Source organism: Pocillopora damicornis, chromosome 2 (assembly GCF_964200805.1).
Source record: "Pocillopora damicornis chromosome 2, jaPocDami1.2, whole genome shotgun sequence".
Lineage (NCBI taxonomy): Eukaryota > Metazoa > Cnidaria > Anthozoa > Scleractinia > Pocilloporidae > Pocillopora > Pocillopora damicornis.
The window spans coordinates 1,552,240-1,566,903 of NC_142671.1; the positions used below are offsets into that span (position 1 = coordinate 1,552,240).

The 14,664-nt window shown below is 37.3% G+C and overlaps 1 protein-coding gene and 1 pseudogene across 2 annotated transcripts; one reads left to right on the plus strand and one right to left on the minus strand.

The window, feature by feature from the left end:
• The first annotated feature begins 1,132 nt into the window (after positions 1–1,132).
• Positions 1,133–4,262, plus strand: LOC149049467 (uncharacterized; annotated as a pseudogene). Its single transcript, XR_016184099.1, has 5 exons — positions 1,133–1,205; positions 1,281–1,882; positions 2,940–3,031; positions 3,583–3,692; positions 3,812–4,262. The product of XR_016184099.1 is annotated as an uncharacterized LOC149049467 (transcript).
• Positions 4,263–11,043: 6,781 nt separating this feature from the next.
• On the minus strand, positions 11,044–13,693 carry LOC149049468 (angiopoietin-related protein 7-like). Its single transcript, XM_089195014.1, has 3 exons — positions 13,180–13,693; positions 12,096–12,479; positions 11,044–11,707 (listed from the first exon to the last, which is right to left on the minus strand). Exons 1-3 carry the CDS (start codon positions 13,340–13,342, stop codon positions 11,442–11,444), a joined length of 813 nt encoding a protein of 270 aa, XP_089051140.1. The 5' UTR covers positions 13,343–13,693; the 3' UTR covers positions 11,044–11,441.
• Positions 13,694–14,664: the final 971 nt, after the last annotated feature.

The following is a 14,664-nucleotide window of genomic DNA, read 5'->3' on the forward strand; positions in this document are numbered from 1 at the left end:
TCTGCACACATTTTTTCAAAAGGTATGCCCACTTCAAAACTGATAGCAGTTGGTGTGCTGCTGTTACAGTATACCTACATGTAGTGCTGAATGGACCATGACAAAACGAAAAATACAGTCAAGCCTTGATTAACTTACACCTCCCAGAAGGGGACAGGAACAACTTCTAAAATACAAAGGCACACTATGAAAGGGACTTGGCCCTTGACCCCAACTAATTTGCATTTTTATTGCAGGTGGAGGCAAGAGGACTGCACAATTATTGTTTTTCTCAAATATCAAATCCACTTTAAACATAGTTTGTTTCTCAAAATTCTTTGTTTGTCCTTATATGATGAAAATAATTACCTATAAATTAACTGGATGTAAATAATGTATTTCAAATTTGAAATTTAAGTGAGCATAAATTTTGAAGTGTATCTATAGAGCATTAACACCCTTATACTGTGGCAATATTTCACATTAGTTTGCTAGTTTTAAATATTTCTTTCTGTTTCATTCAGAATAAGAAGCAAATAAAATTTATTCTGTGCTACTTTTAGCTACAATGCATTGCCTTGTTTACTATTGACTGAGCCCTAGTCGTAAACTATGGGAAACCCCCGTTTTATAGTAACTCTACAAAAAGCAAGGTGTGATTCTGAAAATGACAGTTAGGCAATCCTGTTTGATTCCAGTAACCTGTCTCACTAGTATGTGCATCAAAGTAGCGTTAGCCTATACATACAATGATATACCTGGTTCAGAAACGCTGCCTCCATCACAACTTGCCATTGCGACTGGTCTTTGAATGCAAACATCGTGCAACTGGTTCACTTCTTCAGCACACACGTCAACATCTGCAGGATCGCTTCTTTCCTCATCTGAAGACTCTTCTTGAATCTGTCGAATGTTCCATTGACCACTTTCTTTGTTATAGTAAAGATCTAAATACTGCCTATACGTTCTCGTAGAGACGAAGTCTTGGCAATGCTCGCAGAATTTTTGTTTAGTCGACGACATTGATCGCCAAGAAAAAGAAACTCATGAGCCGTTTAACTGTTTATGTGCAGCGAAATACAAAACCAATCCAATAATTTTTTTACTGTAACGATGAACTTGGGCTCTCCGCTCAGCAGAAGAAAGATTGTGCATGCGCTTGCAACAAATAGGAGCAGAGACTGGACAGAGACAGCAGGGATTCAAGCAGAGAACTGAATGGACCAGTAATAACATCAAATGATCTTCAAAGTAGTTAATAAACAGCTACGACGAGATGATGAATTGCGTTTGAACTTTAGGCGGGATAGTTCTCCGCTTTTCGTCTCGAAGTCCATGGCAAGGCAAATCCCGAGTAAATCAAAACACTGTGTCATGGCAGAGAAACCAGCACGACGTTCCAGAAGGTCTACCACTCGTACTACTACCACTAGTTCCACCAGAAGCTCTAACACTCGTGGTACTACCACTAGTTCCACTAGAACTTCGACCACACGGCGTGCAAGCTCGTGGTCGCCTAGAACATCAAGAGGATAACTCGGCAGTCGAGTCGCTGCCAAGAGTTCTAGATGGATTAGGCAGTTTACAAGGATCGATTGAAACTTCTCTGGAATCTACTTCTTTGGAATCCACAGTATCCACCCCTTTGGTGCCGGCCGTCATACCGACGCCAAGAAGAACGTCGACTCCAACAGTATCTCGGGTCCTGGAGCCGCTTTACAGAACCCCGGTTGAAACTGCCAACGATAGTGGGTGCCAAGTTATGGAGCAGTTGCAGGCGTTTTTCGCTAGACAAGGGGATTTTAACAGAAGATTGGAGGAACGGCTAGAGGGACACTTGCAGGGCCAAGGGCGGGAAAACAGACCAACGGCGCAAGCGACGCGGTTTTCGAAGGCGCTTTCAGTAAGTCACCTCTCTTCATAGATTAAGCTTAAGGATAATTAATTTGTCTATTTTTCCCGCTTTTTTCTCCTTCAGCGATGATGAAAGTCAAAGTCCCAGTATACAATCCCATGTACGTGTAGATCAGGGTAAATGTACCCACCCCGCAGGGAAAAACGGATCAAAGTCCAAGGGTCCATTTTCACTACAAAACTACTATCCTTTGTTTGGAGTTAGACTACACAGTCTTTATTGTTGATGGATGTCTTTCAAAACAAATGTGAACACCTTGTTATTACTCTTGATCATTTTTAATATATGTAATAGTAATCCATTGAAAATCCCCAAATGATTATATTAGTTTTGATTTAGAAGGCTTCAAGAGGCCATTTTTGAGTTACAGTGCTTGATTTTGGACAAAGACAGTGTCGGACAATAAAACCACCAAAATTTTTAGGGGTTCAAAATATTGACAGTACAGTGTAAAACTTATAGTATGTACTTTCTTAGGTGAGGCCATTGCATGTATTCAAGGCTGATAAACTTGATAGAGAAAGAGCTCAGACTAGGCTTTACTAATTCTTTTGTCACTGGAAAGGAAATTTTTTTTCTGAAAAACATAATTCGGGTTAATTCCATTTTGCAGGTGTACTATCATTTTTACAGATCTTGTTTCCAACTTATTTGTGTTTTAAAGGCATAAATTTACTTAAGCTATATTCAGCAAAGTGTCTAAAATGTTTTAACTTGCTAACTATTTTCAAGGCCCACATCAGGAAAAGAATTTCTTTTAATTTTTTCAGAATGGGAAGTTAATGTTAATTGAGAGACCAAAATGATGTTTTGATTGTGGTTATAAAGACATTGTATGTTCCACAACAAACAGTCTTAGTAGAGTTAGTTTGACATAAATACTGGACTACTTAAAAATGTAAGGGACGTAGTCACATAAAAAAAGGTTCAATGTTGACTTTCCTTGTCAAATATTGTGGACTCTCACAGGCATGTACCACTCAGAGGGTTTAAAAGAGAATTAAGATGACAACACAGTTCTAATTCAGCTTTGATTTGTATTTAGCTTTTCTCATGAAGATAACAGAGCTGTTAATGCAGCAATAATTAATGGAGTCAGAAGTACTGACACTTCCACACCATCAAATGTCATAAGAGGTAAGTGTTTTCTGCAAAAGTGACCAAAGTTGGGTTCAGTAGTTCAAATGTATCTGCAATAAACTCTGTATCAAAGGATATAAAAGGAAAGCTACAGTTAAGATTAATTGTTCAATTCTGTTTTTTTTATGTACTTTCTTCCTTCCTTCCTTTCTTTCTTTTTTTATCTTTCAGGTGATGCTAACAATTTACATATAATTATACATATTTGATTGTAAAATTGCCACATTCTCTCCTTGTTTTCCTTAATGTTGAATATCTAGCCTGACAGCAGAAATCTCTTTTTTTTTCTATTGGAAAGAGAGTAGGAGACACCTGCTCACTAGCCATGAATATCCTTCCCTAGTATATATCACACAAATGAAGAATACTTTGAATACACTGAGTGGCTAACTAGGAGGTGAAAAGCCTTTGCATTTTACCTCTGAGTAAAAACAAAATGGTGCAAAGCAGTGATCACCACTTGTTTTTCTCAATTTGTCAGAAAATTAAATATTTATTAGTGGCTGGTTATTCACTTGCAAAATGTTAACTGTTTTTGTTCATGACAGCTGCCATGAGGGTGCATTTCAAGACCAAAAAAAGGCATAAAAAACACAAAGACACCAACAGACAAGTAGAAGTGCTCCAAGACCAGCGCATTAGGAGTAGGAAGAATACAGTAAGTTTTTAGTTACTTGAGAATTTCATTACACAGCTTGAAACGATCCTACTGTAAACTTGCAAAATTTTATGCCTACCAGTACTACATAACTAATGTAAAATTTATGTTTGGTACAGAAACGTTTGAAACGCTGCAAAGCTCTATTCCAATCTACATCTATTGGGGAAGAGGAAAAAGAGAAGTACCGTTTGTGCCTCTCATCTGCAGATTACATGTCCTCAGAACATTCAATGTCTGAGGACAACAGTGCTGGGAACAGCAGTTCTGAGGACGAAGCCCCCTCAAAACAAAAGGTGCTATGTAGGAGGCCTCTTATGTGGAGGAGCAGTGAGCTAAACTCTCTGTTTAGCCGATTAGATCGAAAGAGTGCAAGAAAGCGGTCACAGAGGAGTGCCTCTATGATGACTGAGAGGAAAGATGGCCCTCCATCTACTCGAGAGGCACCAGAAGATGCTCCAGCATTTGCTTTGTCATAAACAAAATTTGATTACTATACATTTTAGATACAAAAGAAAAGGTTTTACTTACCAGTATTGCGACAGCATGACTTACAGAAGTTCAAATGTAAAAGACTCACTGAGTTTGGCCATTTGTTCACTGTTCTTATGTTAGACATGTATATAGAATGTAGTATTGATATGAATATTGCAATCAACAATCCATCACTGAGGTGAAAAAAAAAGCATGTCAAAACAAGTTTTAGAAACTTTAGAGTGTTCTTTGCATGAATGGTGGTTTCCTTACAACAAGGCAAATACTGAAGCATCTTGTGGTTTTCAGAAATATATCATTTGTAAAATATTTAGTTGAGGTTTAGGCACTCATGCTTTAAATGTGTGGCAGAAATTTACATAAAGCTCATTTGGTTTCTTTTTTTGTTACTGTTCAGTGCAGCTTTCAAACATTTTTATCCACTTTTCAATTTTTTGTGTGGGATTTCCCACACTTAGTCAACGCCCGCGAAATTTATTTCTTTATTTATTTGTCCACGAGAGAGAAGTGCTTGTCACGTGGTTTCTATTTGCGTTCAGTGAGCCGTGAAGACTGGATTCCAGTCGGCGTTTTTTCATAGTGTATTGTACGGCGGCCATTTCTCTTCTTAGTCGTTGGGTTTTGGAGAACTTATTCGGAATTTCATGTTTGTTTCTTGGGGATTTTTGTTTCCAAGGTAAGGATAAGTCATTTCATATTTTCACGGGTTCTTTGCGTGCTTTAACTTTTCAATTTTGTTGTGGGAGCTTCACGATTAAGCTCTCACGAAAGGCGATTACGTTTGTACACCTGGTTTGTGTTCTTTCTTTCATAATCTGAGGCGTTTGTTTCGTTATTTCTTCAGGTGTCTATAACAAAAGATTTTTTCACCTAAGTCAACACACTGAAACGCGGCTTGTGTTCAGTGCAGGTTGCACAGGAGCTTTTACGCTTTCACAAGCCAACATTTATTGGCTTGGACCTTCGGTGCGGGTTGTGTCAGATTGAAAGGAGTCATTGTACTCTCGCAAGCCAACATTGGTCGGCTTGAATGTATTTGTGCGGGTTGCGCTTCAAAGAGTCTCAGGGTGTCTCAAAGTGTCTCACTAGTGTCTCAAAATGTCTCACGAGTTTCTCAAAGTGTCACAAACTGAAAGAAACTATTGTTTGCCTTGAACTGTCAAGAGTGTTATCTATTTAAATAAACTGAGTTTCTAGTTAGTTGGATTGTTGTTGTTGCTCGCTCAAGCACACAAGTAAATATGGGGATCTCCATTGACCAATTACGTTCAAGGATTGGATCTCATGAAGAGTTACATCCTGATTTTAGTGAAAACTATGACCTCTTTGATGATCTCAACATTTCATCAACATCGCTGAATAATGAACCACTGATATTGAATGAATTACCTGATTTTGATTTTCGTCAAATGGTCCAGACACCCGATTAAGAGCAAAAAGAATTTTTTAACACATTTTACATCAGATTAAAACCTCAGAAACCCCTTTCTACTGCTTCCTCAGTGGAGGGGCTGGTGTTGGCAAATCGCATTTAACAAAAGCTTTGTATCAGGCAGTGCTTAAGTATTATAACACTAGAGCTGGTGATGATTTTCATCAGATCATAGTTATACTATTAGCTCCAACTGGTAAAGCTTAAGGGTGACACTCTTCATAGCACTCTGGCCATTCCTGCCAATCAATCACTGAGAAATTACAAACAGCTTGATTCAAGTAGACTAAACACTTTGAGAAGTCAATTGATTTTTGTTGATGAAATCTCAATGGTAGGAAATGGTATGTTTGCAATACAGCTAAACAATAGGCTTAAAGATATAAAAGGCTGTAGAGAGGATTTTGGAGGTGTGAGCATAATTGCTATTGGTGACTTATTCCAATTAGAATCTGTTATGAATGCTTATATTTTCAAAGACCTCAAAAATGTAGATTTATGCTGTTCTTTCTCCCAGTTTATGGCATAAACACTTTAAAATGTTTGAACTTAATGAAATCATGGATCAAAGAGACAGCAAATTGTTTGTAGAATTACTTAATAGGTTGCGTAAAGGTAAACACACAGTAGCTGAAATTGCAAAACTTAAAGAGAGCTATACAAGAAGACATCAACAACCCAATAGATGCAGCTCACCTATTTATACAGAATGCTAAAGTAGATGAATTTAAACAAAGGGCCCATAATGCAGCCACAGGAAACAAATTCACAATAAATGCTCATGATAGTGTTATTGGAGCTATCTCTCCAGAGCTAAGAAACAAAATACTAAGACAAATACCCAATGATCCAAGAAAAACAAAACAGTTAGCCTCAACCCTTTGTCTTGCTGAGGGTGAAAGAACACACCTTGTCAGGAATGTACGAACCGAAGATGGCATGACAAATGGTGCTGGAAATGTTGTTAAACTAGTTCAGTTACATCAACAAACCAAACCATCTGGTATTGTATGGGTACAATTTGACCACTCAGATGTAGGTCAGAAAACAAGGAATGAAAAAAGACGTTTGTATGTACAATGAATTGAACACACATGGACCCCAGTAAACCCTGTGACTACACAGTTTGCGGTAGGTGGAAACAGAACAGCACAAGTTGTTAGAAAACAATTTCCACTGCATCCCGCAGCAGCAAAAACAATTCACAGGTCACAAGGTGATACTGACAGTAGAATTGTTGTGGATTTTAGTACCAGAAATACTATTCCACACATACATTATATGGGACTCAGTAGAGTGACTGCTATAGAAGGCCTATATATTTCTGATTTGTGTGAAAGCAAGATTGCTGTTAATCCAGATGGAGAGATTAAGAACAACTGCAAAACTTAAGCTTTGCACCTCCCTCTCCATAACATAACATTTTCCCTTCTTAAACTGTGTTATCTTAATGTAAGGTCTCTTCACAAACACATAGAAGATAAGCGTAAAGACTTAATTTATCTAAGTGCTGATATCAATATTTTCACAGAAACAAGATTTAATTCTCAAGATAATAATGACATGTATGACATTGCTGGTTATGTTCTCTTCCGTAATGATAACCTTAATTCCAGCAATGGATCAAGGTCTTATGGTGGTACAGCTGTGTACAGTAAAATCCCATACTTACCTGGATACCCCTATTGTCACAATATACATGGTGTTGAAATAACAGTAATTAAGTTAGCAAGGTTTGAGGATTGGACAATCATAGGGATATATCACTCCCCAAACGTGCCTGTAAGACAACTTTATGAAGCAATAACTGAGGTATTAAATAACATTTCACCAGACAACAATATCATTACTAGAGACTTTGATATAAATTGGCTTGTTGAAACAGACAGAAGACCTTTGTATAATTTACTAGTGACGGATAACCACTACAAACAGTTCATATCAACTTATACAACTGACAACAACACAGTAATTGATCATATATATACAAATATATCTAACATTGATATACAAGCAGATGTTTTAGAAACACATTTCACAGATCATAAAGCTGTTTGGGCCTCATTTCACGGTGTCCTATAACAAATTACTTTATCATGATGTACATTGTTTTTAAGTTAAGAGAGCAACAAAAGAAAGCAGTAAATAGTTATGAAAAGAGTTGTTTCTCTTTTTTCAGAGGAATTTGTAATGAGAAACTTGCAAAACTATTAATAAGGAAATGCTGCTTATTCATTTGGTACCGGAACAGGCCTTTTAAAATTAAGTTTGAAGTCATCTTTCTAAGAGTTGTCCAGTTTAACAACCATTTACAAAAGACAAAAATAAACTACATAACACACAGTCCTGAAATTTCAAGGCAGCTCCTTTAGCATCTTGGCTAATTTCTAACTGCAACCTTTATTGACAACCCTGCATTAAACAATTATTCCACAGTTAAGTCTGCAACCTCTCCTGAAATACTCCAGGATACCAAAAAAACAACAACAAGCAAACAAACATATTAGTGAAGTGAGCAAACAACCACATGCGTGACTTTCACGTAATATAAAATTCGTGATTGCAGCATTCCCACGTGCGTAAAGTGCTTGTAACTTACGGGAAACACACGCATGTTACACCAAAAAAACCGCGTGTAGTACAAGAGGCCGATTACTCGCAATTTCTCGTAGTTTTGAATTTCCCTTTTGTTTTTCAGAACACCCATATACCTGTACTTTTTTACACCGATGCGATAGAAATTAATTGGAAAAACATTCCTTGAAATAGGAAGTCGTCCTGTATTTTCAGCGAAAAAGATTGTCAAGTGATCAAAACAACACCGGCCAGATTGTAGTCACGTGCTCGGCAACGACTTGTGGAAAGCGATCATCTTTCATTCTTACCATCAAAACAGTCACGCTTGCATAGAAGAATAACAAAACGAAACGATTACAACGGAAAGACCCAAATTGGCGTAGAAAGAAATAATGCTGCAAATTACCATTTTTTTTTATGTCATGTGAACATGTTTCCGTGGGAATTTCTGTGTCAACAGCTTGCTGTCACTCACAAACTCTTCGTGATTCTCGCTGGTCCTCGTTATGTTCAGCGCATGGACGATTCGAAGACGCTTCAAATTTGGTTTTTAAGTTGATCATAGCACAAATCTGAAACATTTGAAGTCCATTTCAATATAGTAAATGTCGAAACAGGCGTGTAAAGACAATAAATATCGCAACGATCAGTGCAATCATAATAGCGCCACGACTTTGGACTTACTTCTTCGGAAGGATAGATCTCGAGTTCGAAGCCGACTAATTACGACTAATTACGAAGAGTCCACGCTAATTTGCATATCGCAGAGCGTCCACAAGAACTCGTTTCTACGCTATCGTGTATCCACGAGTTAAAAAGTAGTAGCAGAAATTTTTTCAATGTTTTTTCAATGGCTGTTACGAAAATATTTACTACTCCAAGTATTTCCAGTATTGCCGTATAAACAAATAAATAGCCTAAGCCACCAAGAGGTAATTTATTTGTTGAAGACGATTACCAAACGTTCAAAAACACGCCAAAAAGCTTCCAGGGAGGGAAGGAAAGGCATATTGCTTGATAAAAGGAAAAGTTAATACCCCAGATCCCTCCTGTGAATCTGTATTTGTTCAAATAATTCCCACACAAAAATTACTATTCACACTGTTGATTCCAGGCCTAATATCACCCCTGTAGTACAGTTGACTCACTGTAAGCGACAGGTTTGCTTCCGCTCAAAAACCCCTTCCAAACACTTTGTCAATAAAATCCCACACAAGTACGCATTGCGGGCCTATTTTTTAGAACTGGTAGAAAGTAATTTAGAAAATATCAGAGAATGCCATCATAGTTATTGTTACAGTTAAAAATTTAAATGATAAAAATAATGTGGTATGATAGCATGCATAAATACTCAATTTACTTTCTTACATACAGCTTGGAGTAAATATTGGAAAAAAAAGTAATATATGCATAAGTGAATCATCCAAGAATTTTCAAGCAAACAATACTCTACTGTTAATGTGCTTAACAGTGTAGCAGTAAAATTTATGTATGACAGTTTTTATTACCAAATTGAAAAATGAGATAAATAGAATATCTTAAAACGTTATTGGTAGCTATAGGTCAGTACTCAAACCTACTTTAAAGATCAATTCTGTTTATATCAGAAGTTATAAGTCAAGTTATGTTTTTGTGGTCCAATTGAACAAAGACAAATAAACTATTTAAAAATTAATTGGCTGGTTAGTTCTAAAACCTAATATATAGATCTATACTATTTATAACAGTGGTTCTAAATATTCTGTTAACCCCAGTAAGCTGAAGTTGACACTCCCTTATAAGCAAAGTTAGATGTTTGTTCTCATTTGCTTATCTCAGCAAACATATTCGGTACTGAGAATTTGATCATGTTTGCTATACTGAGCGAAGTTGGTCAATGCTTTTTTTGGTCAAGAGTTTGCTCACATTTACCATACCAAGCAAACTGGGTCAAACTTTTGATTTTGTCAACATTTTATAATCTGAGCAAACTTATTCAATACTAACAATTTGATCATATTTGCCATACGGAGCAAACTTGCTCAATACCAAGAATTTGCCAGCAATTACCTGCCTATGCAAACCTCATCAATTCTACGAGTTTGATCATGTTTGTTGATCCAAATAAACACTCCAAAATTACGCTTTTGAGCACATTTACAGCGTTTTGTAATCTTGCTGGTAATCATAAGTTTGCATGTTTTTACATCGGAAGCAAACGCGACGCAAAAAAGGATATCTGCTCATAAATTTGCCTCGTATGTAAACAGGCATCAAATAAACACATTTACATCTACATCTGCCCCATGGGCAAATGAAACGAAAATTCATAGCTGCACAATACTTTTGTACAAGAGTGGAAATCTTTGACAAATGTGGCATTTACCACCTTTGCCACGGGTAACAAATGTGGTGTAAAATCGATCTTTGTTCTTTGGCAAACTGAGGCAAATATGTACAAATGTGGTATTTACTTCAGTTTTGCTATAGATTTGCTACCAACGTAAATCCATTTTTTCGTCCAGAGTTTGGAGAGCACGAAAGATGCGTAAGAGTTGCTCGAGGCGTAGCCGAGAGCACTCCAGCTTCTACTAAGGATTCGAAAGCGTGCCATCGATCATGACAGCTCTACTTCTGCATATTACGCCATCACGTCTGTGTTTAGTACAGACCATCGTCCCAGGAAACATAACAACTTCGCTTTCATTTTCAATTGCACCACACATTGAACCCATCAGTCTGTACACTTCAGGTTCAGGTTTATTTTCTGCTTTCTGTAAAACTCGCGGCTAATCAAAATGATCAACAAGTTTGAGACTAAAGTGGTATTCCTATTTTTTTTTCACAAACATCATCCACACACATAAAAAGGCTTCCATTATTTCATTTATTTACTGCACAACATTTATCTCAACGTTGTCGCAAAACGTTTACAAATTTATCTTAAGATATATCTCATTTGGAATGAAGTCTATTTAATCTAATTAGATGCCCGTAGGAAGTTTAGATCCAAAACTGCATGGTCGGAAGTAGTTCACCAGTTCAAACTTTCTACCAAAAAATGTTTGCGTTTGTTTCCATCAAAATACTTATCAAATCAATCAAGTTGCCTGATAAATCATAGATAACTTTATCAACCCCCCCGAGAACATTACAGAGCCTTGTAAGAGGATCTGGTAAACTATTTCATACAAACAATTGTTTCATGACACACACCAAAAAAATCTACTCGAAACAAAATTATCGGTCCCCTTAGGGAGGAGGCTTTAAGGAATTCGAAAGTCCACTGGTCTGATTTTCATTTCAGATGTTGTGGGATTGCTTTTAGCATAAAGGGTTAAGTTTGCCCAGTGAATTTTGTTATAGATGCTGTTAAGATTTGAGTAACTACCACAAGTTTTATCGACGTTCAGGTACCACCAGCCTCCACAATCTTTCTGTTCACATGCACAACCAGTTGTATTCTTATCCCATGTACTAAATGACGTGCCATTATGAATGGAGAGGGAATCGTAAGCAGTACTATAATCATCTGCATAAGAAAAAGGAAGGAATCAAATTTAAATATATTTTAGCTTCACAGTTGTAAATCATCCGTAATTGTTAAGAGTCCTTCCTTGGCCTATTTTTGGCTTCTATATGTGTATAAAATTATGAGCTACTGTTACCAAGTGCTGTGTCACTGCTACCAAGTCACAGGGAACTTGCAGGTAAATGGATCGTTTAAGGTTGGACTCATGAGTGTGATATGCATAACAATATAAAAACGTATGAATAACAACGATATTTCCATGGCACACAATCGTTTGAGATCGAGACATGTAAGTAAAGAGCTGTGAGATTTACCATATTTAAGGGTGATGATAATAATGATCATCTATGACAATGATCATGTGTTAGGGAAGAATAGACTAGCTTACGTGAAAAATGGCCGATGCGTAGCTTGTAATGAACTTTCTCACTCTCAATACCAAACCATTTGTACTCAGCGTGAACAGTTTTGCTCGCATTTACTCCCAGATCCACGCGGAGTTTATTTTCTGTCTTGTTTTGCGTCAGGCGTTGGATCTTGTCCAGTCCGAGCCAAAATTCACGAACGAGAAAATCACCGAATCCCTTTTTAAAATCTTTCCAGGTGCGGTTGAAATCAACAATGCCATTCACTCTCTTCTGGATCACTGTCCATCCTCCACCAGCTGTCGTTTGATCACAATACACATCAAAGGCACCTGAACTATCAGGGTCGATTGTATAAACACCACTGATGGTTCGGCCGTATTTGTAAAGCTCAGCGCAGTTCTTATCTGTTGGGAGAAAAAAAATTCTCTATTTCAAAGCCACTTAAAACTTTGCAGTTGATCGATTTCGCTCAAGACACAAATTTCGCTCATTTTTTGGTTATTTTCTTAGATGAAATCACTATTCCTCGATCAGACCTTACACAAAATTCGACAAGTCTTCAAGATCGAAGGAAAAAAGGTTTTGACGAGATGTTTTTTTGTTCTGTCACGAGCGAGAGGCCAGGTAAACGAGTTGTGAATTTGATTTTTCCTATGGATATTTGAACCAGGACCTTCGGATTCCAAAGCCGAAAGACATGGACTCTACACTGCTGGCGTATCAATCACCAATGATACCCTTAGCCTGATAATTCATTAAAAACAGTTTCCAAGATTTGAACTATTTTCACCCACTCTCATAGATTGCGTAACGTATTCGCTACTCTCAACGAGTCGTGAGGTGTCCAGAAAAGTAAAAATTATAATAATGATAATAGTGATATGATCTGGGTCAATTGTAGACACACCGCTGATTCTTTGACCAGAGCTTTAAAGCTCAGCACAGTTCCTAGCTTTTAAAGATGACAAGATAATAGTTTGGTCTTCGATTAAGAGTATCAAGTAAAGAGTTAAAAATAGGGAAAAAAAACAAATGATACAAAACCAAGGAAAAGAAACAATACGGTGGTTATCACAAGAGAACAGAGGATGGATTCCTACTTACATTTCTCAAATCCTATTCTGCTTTTGCTGAAACACACCGCCTGAGTTGGAGGTAGCGACTGAATCGTGAATAAAATTGTCACGCTGAGCAGCAAAGTAGAACTTTGTGAAACAGGCATGATGCAAAGATTTTTCTTCTCCGACCTTAAAGCACGAGATTTCATGCACACAGTTGTAGACTGAAGAATTTACAACTGTTAAGCCTTGTATTTATACCCAAGCTATTGGGAACTGTAATGGTATCCGCCGCTTTTGTCCCTTATCGAGTTCGCCCCTACCTTATACCGTGTTTGCCCCCACACTTTTCGAGTTCGACCCCATCAAGTCGAGTTCGCCCCTTGATTGAGTGATATCCAGATGAGTTGATTCGTAAGTTGATGAGTAAATTCTTCAGTCTTATTTCATAAACAAAGCTAAACGGGTACAAGTCTAACAACTTAAGCAATGTTGTCGCGATGAAAGCGTGGTTTGCATCTTCTCAAGTCTGGTTGTTACGATCAACACATTTCGTGTTCGTTAGATAAACCGTTTGGTTCTCTTTATCACAAGTTCAGTGTATACAGTTATTTCCGGTAACCCCAGATCCCACGCGGAGTGTTTAGTTGATTCCGTCAACCCATTTCCCAAGCGGGTTCCACGCAATTGCCGAAATTCAAAATGGTCGTCGCTGACGTGACAACCGTTCTAAATAAAATGTTTCTTTAATAGAACCACATGCATGCACACTAGATCATGTTTCGAGTATGAGGGAACGAAACATGGTCGATTTACAACGATAAATATTTCGAAATGTAAATATTTTACAAGTAGAATCATTAGAAGTTTCTCGCATCTTATGTGTCCGTTGTGGTTTCCGGCTTTCTCTGTCGTTTAAGCTTGTTTTAAGCACTTTTCAAGCACTGTTATTCCTCGTACAAGACAGAAGTTCCGCATACTATTCCCTATAACGTGTTAAAATTCGATTCTCAAAGGTTTCTCTAGAAAGTCAACATCGAGTCACACAACGCGTGACGCTTTCATGAATTAATCGTTTGCTTTTTCTCGAAAATTGATAAAGCAAGTTAAGAATTTTAACAATTAAGGGCTTCAAGTCAGAAAATGTTCAAGAAAACCACGTCATAGTCGTAGTAAGTGTGAAGCCTGCTATTTTTTTAAATTTTTATTTGAACATGTCTCTTCCTTTGCTTGTTCAAATATCAAAATCACAGTAAAATCTTAGTTCAGTGAAATAAGCTCCTAGAAAAAACTAATTAGCAAGCCAAATTTTAAGGCGAAACCGCCTCACTCCTTAAATGGAATTAATTTTTCCATCACAATCACACGCTGACTGTATAAAACAGTAATAAAGTTTAAAGAATTGTTGTATGTTGACCGTATTATCAAAAAAAGGTCGTAAGAAATAATATTTATCAATTTCATCGTGTACCATTATTATCTTCGTGACGCATTCTTACGAGTTAACGTATATCTAACAGCCCCCGTAGCA